At 50.1% G+C, this 21,654-nt stretch overlaps 1 protein-coding gene across 2 annotated transcripts; it reads right to left on the reverse strand.

The window, feature by feature from the left end:
- Positions 1 to 14,453: 14,453 nt before the first annotated feature.
- On the reverse strand, positions 14,454 to 17,435 carry PRR13 (proline rich 13). Of its 2 annotated transcripts, none has more exons than XM_062203600.1 (4): positions 17,366 to 17,435; positions 16,820 to 16,858; positions 16,156 to 16,502; positions 14,454 to 15,082 (listed from the first exon to the last, which is right to left on the reverse strand). In XM_062203600.1, the coding sequence occupies exons 2-4, from the start codon at positions 16,836 to 16,838 to the stop codon at positions 15,041 to 15,043; spliced, it is 408 nt and encodes a 135-aa protein (XP_062059584.1). In that variant the 5' UTR covers positions 16,839 to 16,858; positions 17,366 to 17,435; the 3' UTR covers positions 14,454 to 15,040. The 2 variants fall into 2 exon arrangements, with proteins under 2 accessions (XP_062059584.1, XP_062059585.1); XM_062203601.1 differs by having other exon boundaries at positions 17,358 to 17,406.
- Between the last annotated feature and the right edge of the window lie 4,219 nt (positions 17,436 to 21,654).

Genomic DNA, 21,654 nt, shown 5'->3' on the forward strand with positions numbered 1-21,654 from the left:
AATAAATAACAATGAAGTCTTTCAAAAATTGAAAAACAACTAAGAACCGAAGAGATATGGCAGTCACCACCTTCCCTAAGGAAAGTGACCAAACGTTGCTGGCTAGGACGATTGCATGGTCTTGAACCAGGAGTGCACAGCATCATCTGTTAAGTGTTCTTGCCAAAAGTGTTTAACCTTAACCTAAGCAAGCCTTCAGCTCTGATTTGTAATTTACAGGAAATTCACAGAGGCTAAAGGAACCAGTTAAACACTGAGGCTAGGAGATACCTGCAAACTCAGAGTGTGGCGCTTTCCACAAGACCACCAGCCTGGTCTCTCCGAAAACCTATGGGATATAATAAAGGAACAGACAGGCAAGGAGGAAGAAAGACAGTTTTAAGGCAGGAAAAAACAAATATAATGTTTAAATCTTGCTTGGATCTGGGCACAGTTGAGAAAATTCAAACATGAATAATAGATCACTGAGGGAGCATCAGTGATGTTTTTAAGTGTTATAATGGAGCTGTGATTATATAGAGAAATGCATTTGAGGTGGTACTTGATGAAATATGTAAGGGTAAAGGTAATGATGTATGCAACAGATTTTCAGTGGTTCACACAGGGCCTGCACTGTGGCATAGTGGGCTAAGCTTCTGCCTGCAGTGCCAGCATCCTACATGGGTGCCAGTTTGAGTCCCGGCTGCTCCACTTCTGATCCAGCTCTGTGCTATGGCCTGGGAAAGCAGCAGAAGATGGCCCAAGTCCTTGGGCCTCTGCACCCCTGTGGGAGACCTGGAAGAAGCTCCTGGCTCCTGGCTTTGGATCAGCCCAGCTGCAGCCATTGTGGCCATTTGGGGAGTGAACCAGTGCATGGAAAACCTTTCTCTCTTTCTCTCCTTCTCTCTGTCTGTACCTCTACCTCTCAAATAAGTAAATAAAATCTGTAAATAAAAAAAGCCTCACATAGGTATATTGATAAGGCAAATAGGGCAATGTATTAGCACATTGTTTGAGTATAGGTGAGATGTGTATGGTTGATTGTTGTTCTGTTCTTTAAACTTTTTAAATTTTCATTAAAAATTGGAAGAAATATGATATGGAAATGAACAAGACAGGCACTGTAATTATTGAAGCAAATGATGGGAATATAAGACGTCATGAAACGATTTTCTCTACCCATGTATGAAACTGGAAATGTCCACATTAAAACTTTTTTTAAAAAGACTTATTTTATTTATTTGAAAGACAGAGTTACAGAGAAAGGTAGAGCCAGAGGGAGAGAGAGTTCTTCCATCTGCTGGTTCACTCCCCAGATGACTACAATGGCCAGAGCTGAGCTGATCCGAAGACCAGGAGCTTCTTCCAGGTCTCCCACACAGGTGCAGGGGCCCAAGGAGTTGAGCCATCTTCTACTGCTTTCCCATAGCAGAGAGCTGGATCAGAAGTAGAGCAGCCAGGACTCGAATTGGCACCCATATAAGATGCTGTGGCGATACCGCAGGCTGGGGCTTTAACCTCTGTGCCACAGCGCCGGCCCCAAAACTTTTTAAAAATGTTCACTTATGTATCTACAACCTGAAAGACAGAGTGACAAAGAGAAGGATGTTCCATCTACTTGTTCACCCCTCAAATACCCAAAGCAGCAAGAGCTGAGCCAGGCCTCTCTGTAACTCTGCCTTTCAAATAAAATAAATAAATATTTAAAAAAGAAAGACCAAGGGGCCAGCACCATGGCTCACTTGGTTAATCTTCTGCCTGCGGCACCGGCATCCCATATGGGTGCCAGGTTCTAGTCCTGGTTGCTCCTCTTCCAGTCCAGCTCTTTGCTGTGGCCCGGGAGGGCAGTGGAGGATGGCCCAAGTCCTTGGGCCCCTGCACCTACGTGGGAGACCAGGAGGAGGCACCTGGCTCCTGGCTTCAGATTGGCTCAGCGCCGGCCGTAGCAGCCATTTGGGGAGTGAACCAACAGAAGGAAGACCTTTCTGTCTCTCTCTCTCTCACTGTCTATAACTCTACCTGTCAAATAAAAAAAAGAAAAAAGAAAGACCAGAGAGGAACTCAGGCAGGGAGTAAGACAAAATAAAGAGAAGGATGGGGCCAGCACTGTGGCACAGTGGGTTAAAGCCCTGACCTGTAATGCCTGCATCCCATTTGGGCGCCGATTCAAGTCCTGGCTGCTCTATTTCCAATCCAGCTCCCTGCTAATGCACCTGGGAAAGCAGTAGAGGATGGCCCAAGTCCTGGGGCCCCTGCACCCACGTGGGAGACCTGGAGGAAGCTCCTGGCTTCAGTTCAAGTCGTTGCGGCCATCTGGGGAGTGAAGAAAGACCTCTCTATCTCAACCTCTCTCTGTAACTCTCTTTCAAATAAATAAAATAAATCTTTTTTAAAAAATAAAGAGAAGGAAATTGAAAGCAACTGCAAATACTGTGTTTATTGAGCCTTATTCACTGGGTAGCCCCAATCAGTGGACCCATCTGAAGAGAGCTCCCTTAGATGGACAGTAGGGCATGAGGGGCAGATGTTTGGCATGGCAGTTGAAACGCTGCTTGGACCATCTGTATCCTACATCAGAGTGCCTGGATTCAATGCCCACCTCTGGCTCCTGACTCCAGCTTCCTACGAACGCAGACCTTGGGAGGCAGCAGTGTTAGCTCAAGTACTTAGGTCCCTGCCACCCACCTTGAACACCCAGACTGAATTCCCAGTTCCTGGCTTTGGACCGGTCCAGCACTAGCTGTTGTAGGCATTTCAGGAGTGAACCATTGAGTGGGAGATTCTCTCTCTCTCTCCTCACTGTCCTCTCCTCTCCTCTCCCTGCCCCTCCCTTACTCTGCCTTTCAAATAAATAAATCTTAAAAAAAAAAAAAAAAAAAAAAAAGTGGCCAGCACTGTGGCTCAACAGGCTAATCCTCCGCCTAGCGGCGCTGGCACACCGGGTTCTAGTCCCGATTGGGGCACCGGATTCTATCCCGGTTGCCCCTCTTCCAGGCCAGCTCTCTGCTATGGCCAGGGAGTACAGTGGAGGATGGCCCAAGTGCTTGGGCCCTGCACCCCATGGGAGACCAGGATAAGCACCTGGTTCCTGCCATTGGATCAGCATGGTGTGCTGGCTGCAGCGCGCCGGCCACAGCGCGCCGGCCGCGGTGGTCATTGGAGGGTGAACCAACGGCAAAGGAAGACCTTTCTCTCTGTCTCTCTCTCTCTCACTGTCCACTCTGCCTGTCAAAAAAAAAAAAAAAGTAAGCAAACAAAAGAGCAGGCTTTAACCATGAGGGCAGGGCTGATGGTCAATATTCTGCAGTTATAGGGCAGACTGCCAGCCCTCCAGTTAGGATGCCCGCCTCTCCTATCCGAGTGCCTGGGTTTACTGCCTGCCTCTGCTCCTGATTCCAGCTTCCTGCTCATGCAGACCCTGGCAGGCAGCAGGTGACGGCTTACGCGGCTGGTGTCTGTCACACACCCATATGGGAGACCTGCACTGAGTTCCTAGCTCCCAACTTCAGCCCAAGTTGGGACCGTTGTGGGCGTTTGGGGAGCGATCCAGTTGGATGGAAGCTGTGTCTATCAAATTTTAAAAAAAGGTTTTGCAGTTGGATCACTTGTACCCCCTGGGCTCTTGAGAATTGGGGTGAAAGTAAGTGGCTATTCATGAAATCATCTCTAATGCGAGGTACAAAACAAAGATCAAATAGCTCTACTGGAGTGGGAGCTGGCCAATAATTACAGCTAGCTTTCAAAGAGAAAGATGGAATATATCTGAGGCCTACCTCGTGGCCGCCTGTGACTCTGGCATCCCATTTGGGCACCAGTTTGTGTCCTGGCTGATCCAGCTCCCTGCTAATGTGCCTGGGAAAGCAGCGGAGAATGGCTGGAGTGCTTGGGCCCCTGCACCCACGTGGGAGACCTGGAGGAAGCTCCTGGTTTCGGCCTTGCCCAGCCCCAGCTGTTGCAGCTATTTGGGGCGTGAACCAGCAAATGGAAGCTCTGGCTCTCTCTGCCTCTCCCTCTCTCTCTGTAACTCTGCCTTTCAAATAAATAAATCTTTAAAAAAATAAAATAAAAGCTGGCATATATTTAATAGGAATACTTGATAGTTTTATGAATCAAATTTTTCTCAGAAGTCAAGAGAGTGCACTTGGGGCTGGCAGTGTGGCACAGCAGGGTAAACCGCTGTTTGTGATGCCAGCATGGGGTGACCATTTGAGTCCGGGCGGCTTCACTTCCAATCCAGCTCCCTGTTAATGTGCCTGAGAAAGCAGTGAGAAATGGCCTGGGTGCTTGGGCTCCTGCAGCCACGTGGGAAGCACAAATGGAGTTCTGAGCTCCTGGCTTCACCCTAGACCAGCCCCAGCTGTTGTGGTCATTTTGGGAATAAACAAGTGGATGGGAGATTTCTCTGTCTCTCTCTCTCTGTCGCTCTGCCTTTCAAATAGATAAATCTTTTTAAAAGACACAGAGAGAGAGAATGTGAAGTTCCCTAGGGCCACACAGCAACTTCAGATACGGAGATGATTCCAACAAAGCAACAAACTAAACAAAGATTCATCCCCTTACTCACAGTCCTTGAAGCCACAATAGCAGCTCATGATCTTATAAAAACATTTCTAATTTCTATTTATTAGACACAGAGATCTCATATACTGGTTTACTCTCAAAATGCCTACAACAGCCAAGGCTGGGCCAGGCCAAAACCTTGATTCAGGAACTCAATCCAGGTCTCCCACACGGGTGGCAGGGATCCAAGCATTTAAGCCACCACCTGCTGCCTCCTATGGTCTTCATTTGTGGGAAGCTGAAATCAGGAGTTGGAACCAGGACATGAACTGAGGGCCTCCCCTATGGGATACAGGCATCTTTTTTAAAAAAAAAAAATTATTTATTTATTTGAAAGAGTTACACAGAGAGAGGAGAGGCAGAGAGAGAGAGAGAGAGAAAGAGAGAGAGTCTTCCATTTGCCAGTTCATTCCCCAGATGGCCACAATGGTCGGAGCTGGACTGATCTGAAGTCAGGAGCCAGAAGCTTCTTCCAGGTCTCCTATGCAGGTGCAGGGCCCCAAGGACTTGGGCCACCTTCTACTACTGTCCCAGGCAGAGAGCTGGATATGAAGTGGAGCAGCCAGGTCTCGAACCAGTGCCCATATGGGATGCTGGCACTGCAGGCGGTGGCTTTACCCGCTACGCCACAGTGCCTACCTCTGGATACAAGCATCTGAACCACTAGGCCAAACACCTACTCCTCAACTTGTAATTTTAGCTCTCTTGGGTTTCCTATCCTTTCCCATTCTCATTTAAATGGAAATCTTGCTATATTTGTTTCTAAAAAAATTTTTTTTATTACAGAGAGAGAGAGCACTCCCATCTGCTGCTTCACTCCTTGAATGCTCTCAACGCTCAGGACTGGGCCAGGCTGAAGCTGAGAGAGAGCCACAAATGCAATCCAGTCACCATTATCTGTTGCCTGCCAGGGGCCACATTAGCAGGGAGCTGGAATCAGGAGTCGAGCCAAAACTTCAAACCAGGTACTTCAGTGCGGGATATAGGTATCCTCACTGGCTTCTTAACCACTAAACCAAATACCTGCCTCCTAAATTATTTATTTATATATTTTTTGGTAGGCAGACAGAGCGCATTCCCATCTACTGACTCACAGGCCAAATGCCCACCATATCTGGGACTGGACCCAGCCAAAGTAAGGGACTGGGAACCCAATCCAGGTCTCCCACGTGGTGACACACACCAGCTATCAGCAGTCACCTCCTATATCAGCAGGAAGCCACAGTCAGGAGCCAGCCTGGGTATCAAACCCAAAGGCACCCCAGTATGGGATGCAGGCCTCCCAACCAGTGTCCCAACCATCAGGCCAAGGGCCCACCCCTATAATTCGTTTGCAGTAAGAAGAGTGTGTCACAGTCCCAGATGCTGTTAACAGACACAAGATGGTGAAGGCAGAAGATAAAAAACACTTGAGGAGCACCATCTTTGGCGATGTATACTGATATGCAAGGCAGAGGATGGAAACCCAACACGCTCAGGAGCCAAGCAAGGAATGTGATTGGAAGAAGCTGGCCAACAAAAAGACTATCACTGTTGAAAGGACTATGGGAAACCTAGAGAGTACAAAACCCATTTACAAGGAGGGACCACGACCCAAGGCCAGAATTTCTGCCTCCAGGAATATGAGCCGTCTTTTGCTGGAGTTTCTTCTTGGAATCTGAATCTTCATTGAAAGTGCCTGAAACTTAGTAAAGAGAATAGGCCCGCAAAAAAAAAAGTCTCCGAGCCAGAAATAGCCATGGACGACTGATTTATCAAACTCTGGCAAAGATATAGATATAGATATAGATATAGATATAGATATAGATATAGATATAGATATATAGATATATATTATGCCAAAATGTTCTCTGCGGTACTGAAGTTTGTACCAATACTGAAAACAATCTGAAATTCCAGCAATAAAATTGGTTGAATAAATTTACTGTCGTAAAAAAAATTTATTTGAAAGGCAGCGTTACAGAGAGGCAGAGGCAGAGAGAGAGAAAGAGGTCTTCCATCCGCTGGTTCACTCCCCAAACGGCTGCAAAGGCCAGAGCTGGACCAATCCAAAGCCGGGAGCCAGGAGCTTCTTCTAGGTCTCCCAGGCAGGTGCAGGAGCCTAAGGACTTGGGCCACTGTCTACTGCTTTCCCAGGCCATAGCAGAGAGCTGGATACAAAGTGGAGCAGCCAGGACTCAAACCAGTGCCTATATGGGATCCCGGCACTGCAGTCAGCAGCTTTACCCGCTACGCCACAGAGCTGACCCCTAAATTTACTGTTAAAAGAATTGTAGCACTGGAACTGTGGTATAGTGGGTTAAGTTGCTACCTGCAGTGCCACTAGCGTCTCACATGGACTCCAATTTGAGTCCTGGCTGCTCCCCTTCTGATCCAGCCCCGTGCTAATGCACCTGGGAAAGCAGTGGGAGGAGGCCGACGTGGGAGACCTAAAAGAAGCTCCTGGCTCCTAGCTTTGGAATGGTCCAGCTCTAGATGTTGTGCCATGTGGAGAGTGAACCAGCAGATAGATTTCTCTCTCTCTCTGTCACTACCCCATATCCCATAACTCTGCTTTTCAAATAAATAAAATAAATATTTTAAAAATTTTATATGATTGGCCGGCGCCGTGGCTTAACAGGCTAATCCTCCGCCTTGCGGCGCCAGCACACCGGGTTCTAGTCCCGGTTGGGGCGCCGGATTCTATCCCTGTTGCCCCTCTTCCACGCCAGCTCTCTGCTATGGCCCGCGAAGGCAGTGGAGGATGGCCCAAGTCCTTGGGCCCTACACCCGCATGGGAGACCAGGAGAAGCACCTGGCTCCTGGCTTCGGATCAGCACAATGCGCCGGCCGCAGCGGCCATTGGAGGGTGAACCAACGGCAAAAAGGAAGACCTTTCTCTCTCTCTCCCTCACTATCCACTCTGCTTGTCAAAAAAAAAATTTATATGATTAAGCCGGTGCCGTGGCTTAACAGGCTAATCCTCTGCCTTGTGGTGCCAGCACACCGGGTTCTAGTCCCGGTTAGGGCGCTGGATTCTATCCCGGTGGCCCCTCTTCCAGGCCAGCTCTCTGCTATGGCCCGGGAAGGCAGTGGAGGATGGCCCAAGTCCTTGGGCCCTACACCCGCATGGGAGACCAGGAGAAGCACCTGGCTCCTGGCTTCGGATCAGCGCGATGAGCCGGCTGCAGCGGCCATTGGAGGGTGAACCAACGGCAAAAAGGAAGACCTTTCTCTCTGTCTCTCTCTCTCACGATCCACTCTGCCTGTCAAAAAAAAAAAAATTTTTTTTTATATGATTTATAAACATACACACACAGGAAGCCAGTTCAGCTGGCTAAGCTGCCGCCTGCAACGCTGGCATCCCATATTAAAGCACCTGTTGGAATCATGGTTTCTCTACTCCAATCCAGCTCCCTGCTAATATGCCTGGGAAAGTAGTGGACAATGGCCCAAGTGCTTGGGCCCCTGCCACCCATGTGGGAGACCCAGATGGAGTTTCTGACTCCTGGTTTTGGCCTGGCCCAACCCCGGCTGTTGCAGCCATTTGGGGAGTGAACCCGTGGATGAGTGCAACATCTATCTCTTTGAAATAAATCTTGAAACACATACACAGAATCATGCATTGCTTTATGACGATGTGTCCTGAGAAATGCATTTCTAGGGGATTTCATCGAAGTGCAACCTCCACAGAGTGCATTTACACAAACTGAGACAGCTGTGATGCCACTAGGTAACGCAACCTTGTGAGACTACCATCATATACGCAGTCTGGTGTTGACCAACATGTTCATCATACAGCACACACACACATATAACACCCAGAACCAAATCCAAGATAGATGACTAAGTAAGAAAACGTTAAGTCCAGGCCGGCGCCGCGGCTCACTGGGCTAATCCTCCGCCTAGCGGCGCCGGCACACCAGGTTCTAGTCCCGGTCGGGGCACTGGATTCTGTCCCAGTTGCCCCTTTTCCAGGCCAGCTCTCTGCTGTGGCTAGGGAGTGCAGTGGAGGATGGACCAAGTGCTTGGGCCCTGCACCCCATGGGAGACCAGGATAAGCACCTGGCTCCTGCCATCGGATCAGTGCGGTGCGCCAGCTGCAGCGCGCCAGCCGCGGCGGTCATTGGAGGGTGAACCAATGGCAAAGGAAGACCTTTCTCTCTGTCTCTCTCTCACTGTCCACTCTGCCTGTCAAAAAAAAAAAAAAAAAAAAAACACAACAACAAAAAAAGAAAACGTTAAGTCCAAAGAGTGCTTATAAAATGTGCTTGTATTTGGTGTCGGGGAGGGGGGAAAGGTAGAAATAAACAGAGGGAACTTGATTTTGCACAGAATAGTTCTGGAGGGGCCAGTACTGTGGCATAGCAGGTAAAGCCGCCTCCTGCAGTGCTGGCATCCCATGTAGGCGCTGGTTCGAGACCCGGCTGCTCCACTTCCAATTCAGCTCTCTGCTTTGGCCTGGAAAAGCGGTGGAGGATGACCCAAATCCTTGGGCCCCTGCACCCGCGTGGGAGACCCAGGGGAGGCTCCTGGCTCCTGGCTTCAAATCGCCGCAGCTCCGGCCGTTGCAGCCAACTGGGGAGTGAGCCAGCAGATGGAAGACCTCTCTCTCTCTGCCTCTCCTGTGTGTAACTCTTTCAAATAAATAAATAAATCTTAAAAGAAAAAGAAAAAGAAAAAGAAAGGAAAGAAAGAAAGAAAGAAAGAAAGAAAGAAAGAAAGAAAGAAAGAAAGAAGATAGCTCTAAGAAAGAAAGAAAAAGAATAGCTCTGGCCGGCGCCATGGCTTAACAGGCTAATCCTCTGCCTTGCGGCGCCGGCACACCGGGTTCTAGTCCCGGTTGGGGCGCCGGATTCTATCCCGGTTGCCCCTCTTCCACACCAGCTCTCTGCTATGGCCCGCGAAGGCAGTGGAGGATGGCCCAAGTCCTTGGGCCCTGCACCCGCATGGGAGACCAGGAGAAGCACCTGGCTCCTGGCTTCGGATCAGCACAATGTGCTGGCCGCAGTGGCCATTGGAGAGTGAACCAACGGCAAAAAGGAAGACCTTTCTCTCTGTCTCTCTCTCTCTCACTATCCACTCTGCCTGTCAAAAAAAATAAATAAATAAAATAAATAAATAAAAAGAAAAAGAATAGCTCTGGAAGTATAGGAAAGAATCTGGTAGTTGTGGACCCCCCTGGAGAATCTGAGCTGAGAGGAAAACCTTACTTTGTACTGAACATCCTGTAAAACAAAGTTGCAATTTTTACACAGTATTGCTTTTAGCTTTTAAGAAGTTGAGAAACAACAACAAAATAACAACCAAAACAAGAGGTGCTCTGTGTGTGGCTTAGAAATGGCAGGAAGAGGAGATGGCTCTGCAGTTGGGACTGGGTGGAAAGGGGATAAGTGAATTTCTCCCTGATTTCTGTTTTTCAATGTGTGTTTTCCACCTCTACCTCCTTGTCATCGACTTTTATTTCTGGTTCGTCTGTCAACATCTTTTTCTCATCACCTCCCAATCTCATCATGGCCAGATCCTTCTCTAAAAGGAGGAGCTGAGAATGGAAAACATAAAGTGACTAGAAAAGAAAAAAAAAAAGAAAAAATATATATATAAAATAGCCACCAAATCCAGGACACTGGAAAAATGGGCCTTGGCTTTGGATTTTCTAATAACTTAGAACCTGGCTATAAAATAGTAGGATCTCAGTCATTTCTCGCCAGGGATGAGTCACGGAAGCAGAACGGCCAACAGAAAACACTCAAGCCCCTCCCACGAGGCCCAAGCCCCGTGTGTTCCACCCCGTGTCCCCCCACCTGCAGCCTCATTTCCCACTCTCAGAGCTCCTGAACTCTGAATCTGCAGCTTTTGATAGCTCTGTGCCTTTGTGAAGCTACTGCTTCTGCCTGGAAGCTTCTCAGGACCCCAGTCCCTTAAGCACAGACTCAGGAGCCGGACTGCCTGGAACCCCCGCTGTGAGCTCAGAGACTTTATCTCGCCACTCAACACTTCCAGTCTTTTCTCATCTACAAAGTGGGAACAGCAGTGCCGACCTCACAGAGTGGCTCTGGAGATCACATCAGTTATAAACAGTGGCTGGCGCAGAACACACTCTCAGTAACAGCAGCTCATAGGACGCCTGCTCATCCTGAGCCCAGGCCTAGACCGAACTCACTTCCCAGGGACACTGTCATTCCTTCCTCTGTTCTCCTGCCGCATGATCCGTGTCCCTCTGGTTGTCCTTTGACGGTGTTTTCATCCTGGTTACATATCCGTCTGCTCTGTTACATTTTGCAGGTCATGAAGGGCAGGTTCTGTCTTACTCATCTTATAGCTTCAGCACCCAGAATACAGGTACACGTGATTCCCAGACGTGCTATGGACATTTTTTTCTAAGCACATGATTTCTCACCTTCTCTTTGGTAAATCCATTGTATTATATATATGTTTATTGGAAAAGCAGAACAACAAAGAGAGAAAGAGAAATAGACAGATCTTCCATCTGCTGGCTCACTCCCCAAACATCGCAATAGCTGGGGCTGAAACAGGCTGAAGCCAGAAGGCTGGATTCCATTCAGATCCCCCATCTAAGTGGCAGGGACCCAACTACTTTTGCTATCACCCGAGGCCTCCCCAGGGTGTTCATTAGCAGGAAGCTGGATCCAAAGTGGAGCAGAGGAGGCTGGCACTGTGGCGTAGTGGATAAAGCTGCTGCCTGCAACACTGGCATCCCACATGGGTGCCAGTTCGTGTCCTGGCTGCTCCACTTCTGATCCAGCTCCCTGCTAATGGCCTGGGAAAAGCAAAGGAAGATGGCTCAAGTGCTTGGGCCCCTGCACCCTTGTGGGACACCTGGAAAAAGTTCCTGGCTCCTGGCTTTGGCCTGACCCAGCCCTGGTGATTGCAGCCATCTGGGGAGTGAACCAGATTGATCTCTCTTTTTCTCTTTCTCTCTCTCTCTGTTCCTCTCTCTATGTAACGCTGACTTTCAAATAAATAAATCTTAAAAGAAAATTTAAACAAGGAAAATTCAAAGATTTAAAAAAAAAAAACCCAAGTGGAATAGAAACTCAAACCCAGGCAATCTGTAACCATGGCACCAAAGGCCTGCCCCTCTGTTATCTTTCCAGTTACACTTTCCACACGCAAGGACTAAGAGATAGTTCAGATGTAACTTTTCCTTTAAGGTCATCTTTGACCCCTCCCTCCTTTCCTGGTGAGAATTATTTCTGTCTGTATCTCCCAGTATTTTATAGCATCCATATTTATTAATTCTCTTAGATGTCTCCTTCCTGCACTCAACAGATCTTTAAGAACACAATGTGCATGGCATAAAGTAACCCAGTGGCCGTCAATTTTACCTGTAGAGTAGAATCATCCAGTTTGTGTGCATGTGTGCGTGTGTGTATTTTAGGGTCTATTTATTTGTTGGAAAGGCAGAGTTACAAAGAGGGAAAGAGAAATTTTCCACCTGCTGGTTCCCTCCACAAATGGCCTTAACAGTTGTAGTTTAGCTGTTCCAAAGCCAGGAGCCAGAGCTTCTTCCAGGCCTCCCACATGGGTGCAGGGGCCCAAGCACTTGGGCCATCTTCCACTGCTTTCTCAGGTGCATTAGCATTTACAGGGAGCTGGATCAGAAGCAGAGCAGCCAGGACTTGAACTAGCGCCTATAAGGGATGCTAGTGCCACAGGCGGTAGCTGTACCCACTATGCAACAGCACCGGCCCCTACCCAGTTCCTTTAAAATATTAATTTGTAGGTTCACATAATTAAAGAATCTTATTAAATAGATTTGGGTTAAAGCCCCAAATTACCGTCTCACAGCTGATGGGCAGCCAGGTTGAGAACCTCTATAACAGATACAAAACCCACCTGTGATGCTGGCATCCCATATCAGAGTGCTGGTTTGAATCCCAGGTGTTCTGCTTCTATTTTTTTTTTTTTTTTTTTTTTTTTGACAGTCAGAGTGGATACTGAGAGAGAGAGAGACAGAGAGGAAGGTCTTCCTTTTTGCCATTGGTTCACCCTCCAATGGCTGCTGCGGCCAGCGCATCGCGCTGATCTGAAGCCAGGAGCCAGGTGCTTCTCCTGGTCTCCCATGTGGGTGCAGGGCCCAAGGACTTGGGTCATCCTCCACTGCCTTCCCGGGCCATAGCAGAGAGCTGGCCTGGAAGAGGGGCAACCGGGATAGAATCTGGCGCCCTGACCGGGACTAGAACCCTGTGTGCCAGCGCCGCAAGGTGGAGGAGTAGCCTGTTAAGCCACGGCGCCGGCCCCAGGTGTTCTGGTTCTAATCCAGCTTCTGGCAAGTGCTCCTGGGAAGCCAGCAGATGATGATCTAAGTCTCTGGGCCCCTGCCATCCATGTGGGAGACCCAAATGGTGTTCCTGGTTCGTTTCTTCAGCCTGGCCCAGCCCGGGATGCTGTGCCCATTAGGGGAGTAAATAAGCAGATAGAAGATTTCTCTCTCCCCTAGCCCCCATGCTCTGCCTTTCATATAAATAAAAAAAAAAAAACACACTTTTTTAAGATGTATTTATTTGAAAGGCAGAGTTACAGAGAGGAAGAGGCAGAGAGAGAGAGAGAGAGGTCTTCTATCTGCTGGTTCACTCCCCCAAATGGCTGCAACGGCCAGAGCTGTGCTGATCCAAAGCCAGGAGATTCCTACAGGTCTCCCACATGGGTGCAGGGGCCCAAGCACTTGGGCCATCTTCTGCTACTTTCCCAGGCCATAGCAGAGAGCTGGATCAGAAGTGGAGCAGCCAGGACTTGAACCAGCGCCCATATGGGATGCCAGCACTGCAGGCAGTGCCTTTACCTGCTATGCCACAGCACCGGCTCTCAATAAGTAACTCTTAAAGGGAATAAAAGGGGGATGGGTCTGGGGCCAGCGCTGTGACCAAGCAGGTAAAGCCGCCACCTGCAGTGCTGGCATCCCATATGGGCACCAGTTTGAGTCCCGGCTGCTCCACTTCTGATCCAGCTCTCTGCTATGGCCTGGGAAGGCAGCGAAAGATGGCCCAAGTCCTTGGACCCTGCACCCACGTGGGACACCTGCAGGGAGTGCCTGGCTCCTTGCTTTGGATCAGTGCAGCTCCGGCCGTTGCGGCCAATTGAGTGAACGAATGGATGGAAGACCTCTCTCTCTCTCTCTGCCTCTCCTTCTCTCTTTGTAACTCTGACTTCCAAATAAATAAATAAATATTTTAAATTAAAAAAATATGGGGGGAGTGGGTCCAGGGCTGTGGCATAGCAGGTTAACTGCCATCTGCAGTGCTGGCTGGTACCCTATAGCACCAGTTCAAGTCCTGGCTACTCCTCTTCCAATCCAGCTCTCTTCTCTGCCAATGCACCTGAGATAGCAGTGGAAGATGGCCCAAGTGCTTGGGCCCCTGCACCCATGAGGGAGACCTGGAAGAAGTTCCTGGCTCCTGGCTACAGCCCTGGCTATTGTGGCCATTTGGAGACTGAACCAGGTCTATATCTATTCATCCAAAGGTAGACAATAAAGAGTCATTCCACTAAACCTAACCAATTCTGCGGGTTCTTTCCACTTAAGAAAAATGGTATAGTTCAGTACTATAAAATGATGCACCTGGTGTGAGCTGGCAGGTACTTTGGCCTAGCAAGTTAAGCCACCGCTTCAGATGCCTGTTTCCATATCAGAGTGCTTCCGTTGCAGTCTCAGGTCGGCTCCCATTGCCGCTTCCTGCTAATGTGTACTGTGGAAGGAGCAGGTGATGGCTCAAGTGGATGCATCTCCGCTACCCACTTGGGAGACCTGTTAAGAGTTCCTGGCTCCCAGCTTTGGCCTGGCCCAGCCTAGGTCACTGCAGGCATTTGGGGAATGAATTGGCAGACTTGAGTTCTCTCTGCCTCTCCAAGGGTTTGCAGAAGGGTAGGAACAGGAGTCGAATGTGCTGGGCCCAGCCAAGGTATGGCACAGGTGAACAGAGACCAGGAAAAATGGCTTTATTTGGACTGAGAGATGGGAAACTAGAGGCCCAGAGATAGCATCTTTGGCTGAGGATGTGAGATTACATTCCAAAATAGTACTCAGAGCTCATCAACCAAATAGACTGCACTTCCCAGCAGCCTTGCAGTCAGTACAATCAATGAAAGGCCATTTTCCCATGAACTGGGTAGCAGACCTGCTATAAGGCACACCCAAGTGTGCCACCATCATAACAAAGGCACAGATTTTTTTTTATAATTAACATTTCCACAGATAACCCCCAATCAGAAGTATTACAAAAGAAGGAAAAAAATCACATTTTTCAGATCTTAGTCTTCATTATCTTCAGAAAACAGCTCCCCTGCTAAACTCTCAAGCTATAAGATCTATCCAAGAGGCAACAAGACGGCCTTTACTAGCCCACGGCAATCCTCTTCCCATTGGGCCTAGCCAGTCAGGGCTGAACAGCTGGGTGAGTGAGGCTTGGGTGGAGGTGGGCTGGGGTGGGGGCCAAGGGCATCTGAAGCTTGATGGGAGAGTACAGCTGATGAGACTGGAGGGGAGGGTCCGGGCCTGTGTTCAGTCAGAGTCACTGCTGGAAGAGGAGGAGGAGGAGGAGTGCTGCAGGGGAAAGGGGAAAGGAGACCATCAGATCACAGAACCTTCCATGGGCCGTTCTTCTGTGCCCCGCCCCTCAACCCAAGTCCTGCTTGCTTCCGCGTAAGAAGCTGACGACACCTGCACCTGGCTTAAACAACAATCCAAGAAGAGAGAGTAGAAACAGCAGCTGCTGTGTGTACCTGGAGGAGGTGGGGAAAGGTTGGGGGGGGGGGGCGTCCTATTCACACATGCATACATGCATACTCCCAACTACCAAAAATTCAGTCCAGCATGAGAGCCCAGATCTACAAAGCAAACAGACACTGGGCAGCAAAATGTGAACCACGTCCTGCTCAAAATCCAGGCTGGCTTTAATCCCTCCGCAGCTGTCCTGGGAACGGCTCTTATCCTCATTGGGAGTGCTCCCCTACGAGGGAGACACTCAGACTTGGGGTTGGGCAGGAAGCCGCCCTTAGTCCCTTGGGTTGCTTGAGGCTGAGTCACCGACTGCTCTAGCCATCAGCTTCCCTGCTGTGTGGTGGCAGGAGAAAGGCCCTTGTAATTAACACACCCTGAGAACACTGAAAGAGAGAACAGAACTCAGGGAACTAGGGCCAGATTATTCTGTTAATTATTATATAAGACTTTGCCTAAAGACTGAGCCTATTAATTGACATGCTCACAGCCTCACTGGGTGTGTCCAACTTCCTCCAACACACACGCGAGGCTAAGGAGGTGAAAGTTCTGGGAGAGCTTAGGGCAGACAGAGAGGCTTGTGATTCTGACGCCCACACCACTGCTCAGCTGAGCCCCTTCCAGGTGGGAGGCCCTAATACGAAGGTCCTTCCAAAGGTTCAGCGAAAAGATGCATTCTGGGGCGACATGCATGGAGTTCAGCGAGTTTTGCGCCAAACTACACTTTCAATTGCACTTTCCCATGAACTTCATGAAGCCCCCTCACATTTCTTTTCCAAATTTTTGATTCTTCCCGGTAGGAATATTTTACAGGTAGGAAGAACCATTCACCAGATGCACACACCTGGTGGACCCACCGACCGAATCCCTATCTCCCAGTCCTGGGGTGCTGCACTCACTTTGCCATGATGCTTGTGATGCTTGTGCATCTTCTTGTGAGCTTTCTTCATTTTCTTGTGCATCTTCTTATCCATCACCATTCCTGGTCCTACCATGCCAGGCGCCAAGGGATTCACAGGAGGCATGCAGGGGCCAGGAGGTGGGCATGGAGGGGGGTGGGGGCCTGGGGGGTGGTATCCTGGGTATCCCGGGTTGGGCACAGGATGGTGGGGCCCACATGGAGGGAAAGCTGGATTCCCATGGTGGGGCCCAGGAGGACAGGGAAGGGGGCCTGGAGGAGGACAAGCTGGATTGACAAGTGGTGGACAGGCAGGGTTGGGGGGGTATGGACTTGGCCCTGGATGCCCTGGTGGAAGAACCAGAAAATATGCAAAGATTAGAACCGCTCAGAGCATCTGATAGCAAAGCGCGACGCAATGAAAGGGACTGGTTTTCTCACCCACAGCTTAAAGGGAAAGGACAGAGAAGGCAGGGGATGGGGGAGAAGCCTGCGTTGGAGAGAGAAAGGGAAACCTCCGGGAACGGTGTGGGGGCCGCTGTGGTCCAAGGACTTAGCGTTTGCGGGGAGCTGGAAAGGCCGGGCTGGGGAAAGCGGAAACTTCCTGTCGTGGGGCCCATCTGAAAGGCGGTGACGGGTGGGAGAAGATACCCCCAAGCACCTACCGGGGTTGGGATTCCACATGTTCGGATGTTGCCCGCAGCCTGAGGAGAAAGCAAGAAGCCAAAAAGCTCAAACTCTAACCTCTCCCGTCCCGCAGCTGTCTCTCCCACTTCGGGCACCACCAGGCCCTCCACTTCAGAAACGTCTCTTGTCACGCCCACGGCCTCCCTCGCCCCCAATACCCACTCTATTCCCGGTTCTGTGACCACGGGGCCCTCCCTGTCCACTACGTGTGACCGCAGCGGCAAGCGTCTAACTCCTCCAAGGACGACCGAGCCCGCGAGGCTCGGACCCTCACCACTCACCTCCCTTCTGGAGATTTCTAACCACCCCCAACTTCACCGCCCCTGAGGACCCCGGCCTCCAGCGAAGAGGGGAACAGACCCCGAGGCGAGAAAAGAGTTCAAGATCGAAAAACCTTAAATAAGTGGACACACCCCCTTCCTCCAAAAGAAAGGGCAGAGGGGGATCCTGCTTCCCAGCCGCGAAGGGGCCCCTGACCCAATAATAGGGAAGGAGGAAATCAGAAAACCCAGGCACCCGGTCACCTCTGCACCACCGTCTGGACGCGATTCCTTCTTCTTCCCGGTCTCGGCTCTCGCTTCCTGGTCACCCGTATCCAATGCTTCTGCACCCGCCTCTGTTCCCTCCTAATTGGTTACTTGCGTGTCCACTCGGCATGGTGATTGGAGAACAGACACGTCAATCACTGTTGTCCTACTGTGCCGTGAGGAAACGGTTGCTGCGCGGCCGGGGCGGAGCCCTTTAGGGAGAGGCTGGTGCCGAGACGTCCAGAAACCTCCTGTAGGTGGGGCAGGGACGGAGCCATTAGCTGGGCAAAGTCCCGAGTCGCGGAGACGACCCTGCCCTGGCTCTCTGAACTCAGAGTTCAGTGGATTTGAGACCTTGTAATGTGTTTGTACGATGGTAAATGCGAACTCAGACGGTGAAGCAGCGAGGCCCAGCCCACGTTCCCTCTTAGGCTCCACGGATGCAAACAAACATTCTTGGTGGAAATACAGATTACCTAATAGCTCCCGTGACTCCTTATCCCGTGACCCCGCCTCCTGTTGAGTTGCCTACACCAGAAAGCAAGATCGATCTTGGTGCCTTCCCCCTCCCACCACCCCAAACCAACGCTCCATCGAACAGGCACGGAATACCTGCATTTCTAACTTCTCTGCTTCCTGTCTGCCTGGGTTGCTACAATGGCCTTTTTTCTTTTGTTTGTTTTTGGAACTGGGATAGACCCCAGACCCTTGGGTCCTCTTGGCCTTCACGAGGACTTGGCCAATCACTGACAGGGGCCACAGTGGCGCACGAGCAGCTGTCCCTTCACTGTGGCACTCCTCTGGTGGTTGACTGTAAGGAAATCTTCACGTTGGGGTTGAGAGACCCATGCAGAGATCAGAGAGAGGAGAGACAGAAAGAGATCTTCCATCCATCGGTTCACTCCCCAAATGGTTGCAACAGCCAGCTGGCAAGGCCGGCTTTACCAGCTGTGCCACAACACCTGCTCCTTTTTTAAGGAAGTTAAACGGTGGCAAGTGGGCTGTCCTCCAGCAAATGACTGACACATTGAATGCCCCGAGACTGAAGTTCTAAACCCCCCAGGCCAGGCCTAACGTAAAGATGTACGTGTTCTAGTACAATATTGAATAGCAGTGACGACCTTTTTTAAAGATTTATTTATTTATTTGAAAGTCAGAGTTACACAGAGAGAAGAGAGGCAGACAGAGATCTTACATCTGCTGGTTCACTCCCCACATGACTGCAATGGCCAGGGCTAAGCCAATCGGAAGCCAGGAGCCAGGAGCTTCCTCCGGGTCTCCCATGCAGGTGCAGGGGCCCAAGGACTTGGGCCATCTTCTACTGCTTTCCCAGGCCATAGCAGAGAGCTGGATCAGAAGTGGAACAGCCCAGCCGGGACCCGAACCGACATCCATATGGGATGCCAGTGCTGCTGGCCAGGGCCTTAACCTGCTGCACCGCAGTGCTGGCCACTCGTTAGTCTTATAATCTGGGGCCTGTGGAGCTGTAGAGCTGGCAGGACCTAGGCACCACCACTCAGTGAGGGGTGATTCCCAATCACCAAAAGCAGGGTCAACAAACTTGAACTTAAGGGAGGGAGACTGAGAGACTGGAAAAAATTAGGAGCTGAGAACATCTGTATGCCAAAGGCCCGGTATACAGGCTCTGCTTCATAACAACACGGTGAACAAGGACGTCGTGAGCCTATGTAGAATCACACACCCGACACTTAAAGGTTGCTCATTCTTCTTAGAAGACTTAGGAATGGGTCACAGGGAGGGCGCTTAGCCTACTGGGCAAGACACCCTTGACCCACATCAGAGTGCCAGAGTTCAATACCCTGCCCCGTCTCCTCACACCAACTTCCTGCTGATGTAGACTCTGCGAGGGAGTAACGCTGACACAAGGACTTGAGTCCCTGCCACTCCTCTGGGAGATCTGGATTGAGTTTCCAGCTCCCAGCTTGAGCCCAGCCCAGACACAGCCATTGCAGGCATTCGGCAAGTAACCGTTGATGGAAGCACTCGCTCGCTCTGTCTGCCTCTCAAATAAATGTTTAAAAGGACGGATTGGCCGGCGCCGCGGTTCACTAGGCTAATCCTCCGCCTTGCGGCGCCGGCACACCGAGTTCTAGTCCCGGTCGGGGCACCGATCCTGTCCCGGTTGCCCCTCTTCCAGGCCAGCTCTCTGCTGTGGCCAGGGAGTGCAGTGGAGGATGGCCCAAGTGCTTGGGCCCTGCACCCCATGGGAGACCAGGAGAAGCACCTGGCTCCTGCCATCGGATCAGCGCGGTGCGCTGGCCGCAGCACGCCTACCGCGGCGGCCATTGGAGGGTGAACCAACGGCAAAAGGAAGACCTTTCTCTCTGTCTCTCTCTCACTGTCCACTCTGCCTGTCAAAAAAATAAAAATAAAAAAAAATAAAAGGACGGATTTATGTCAGGCCTGGAAAGTTTCCTTTCCTCTTAAAATAAAAATAAACCTAAAGATAAAACTTGTTTATATTCTTTTTTTTTTCTTTTTTATTTATTTGACAGAGCTACAGACAGTGAGAGAGTGAGAGAGACATGTCCTCCCTCCACTGGCTCACTCCCCAAATGGCCGCCACAGCCGGCGCTGTGCCAATCCGAAGCCAGGAGCCAGGTGCCTCCTCCTGGTCTCCCATGCGGGTGCATGGCCTAAGGACTTGGGCCATCCTCTACTGCCTTCCCGGGCCACAGCAGAGAGCTGGACTGGAAGAGGAGCAACCAGGACCAGAACCCGGTGCTCATATGGGATGCCGGTGCCGCAGGCGGAGGATTAACCTAGTGAGCCACGGCGCCGGCCCCAAACTTGGTTATATTCTAAGTCAAGCATGTCTCAGCTGATGTAATTAAAATTCCAAAGAATTATAGAATAGATACTATTTTCTCAGACCAACTATAGACAAACATACATCTGGGATTTTTTTATTTTATTTGAGAGACAGAGCTCCCATTCACTGGTTCACACCCCAAATATACATGCAGTGACAGGGGTTAAGATGGAGACCTGGAGCTGGAAATACAATCCAGGTCTCCCGTGTGGGTAGCAGGAATCCAACCACAGCAGCTACCACTGCTGCCTCCGAGGGTCTTCACTAGGAAGCTAGAGGCCCGGAGCTGTGGCTTAGCAGGTTAAGCCTCCACCTGTGGCACCAGCATCCCATATGAGCCCATATAGGCGCCATTTTGAGTCCTGGCTGCTCCACTTTTGATCCAGCTCTCTGCTAATGGCCTGGGAAAGCAGCAGAGAATGGCCCAAGTGGTAGACTCGGAAGAAGCTCCTGGTTCCTGGCTACAGATTGGCCCAGCTCCGGCTGTTGTGACTATTTGGGGAGTGAACAAGAGGATGGAAGACTGTGTGTGTGTGTGTGTGTGTTTCCCTCTCTCTGACTCTCAAATAAATAAATAAAGCTTTACAAAAAAAAAAAAAAAAACCAGGAAGCTGAAGTCAGGAGCCAGAATCAGGAACCAAACCCAGGTACTCTGATGTGGGTGTTGGTGTGTGTGTGTGGTTTTATTATTATTATTAATATTATTATTATTTTAGTTATTTGAAAGGTAGAATTACAAAGAGATACGGAGAGGACTTCCATCCACTGGTTCACTCCCTAATTGGCCGCAATAGACAGAGTTGAGCCAGGCAGTTGCTGGGACCCAGGAACTCCATCTGGGTCTCCCACATGGATGGCAGGGTTCCATGTACTTGGGCCATCTTCCACTGCTTTCCCAAATGCATTAGCAGGGAGCTGGATCAGAAGTGGAGCAGCTGGGACTTGAACCAGCACTCACAGGAGATGCTGATGTCACAGACTGTGGCTTTAACCCCTGCACCACAACACTGGCGCTTAAGTGGGCATTTTGAACCAAAGGCTAAATGCCTGCTCCTGGAATTTTAAAAAATATTTGTTAATGAAGCCAGCACTATGGTGTAGCAAGTAAAGCCACCACCTGCAGTGCTGGCATCCCATATGGGTGCTGGTTTGGGTCCAGGCTACTACAATTCTGACCCAGCTCTCCGCTATGGCATGGGAATGCAGTAGAAGATGGCCCAAGTCCTTGGGCTCCTGCACCCACGTGGGAGACCTGGAGGAAGCTCCTGGTTCCTGACTTCAGATCGGCCCACCTCCGGCCGTTGTGGCCATTTGGGGAGTGAACTAGCAGATAGAAGATCTCTCTGTCTCTTCTCTCTATAACTCTGCCTTTCAAATAAATAAATAAAAGATTTGTTTATTTGAAAGAGTAACAAAGAGAAAGGAGAAGAGAGAGAGAATAAGAAAGAAAGAA

This window comes from Lepus europaeus, chromosome 10, assembly GCF_033115175.1.
Source record: "Lepus europaeus isolate LE1 chromosome 10, mLepTim1.pri, whole genome shotgun sequence".
Lineage (NCBI taxonomy): Eukaryota > Metazoa > Chordata > Mammalia > Lagomorpha > Leporidae > Lepus > Lepus europaeus.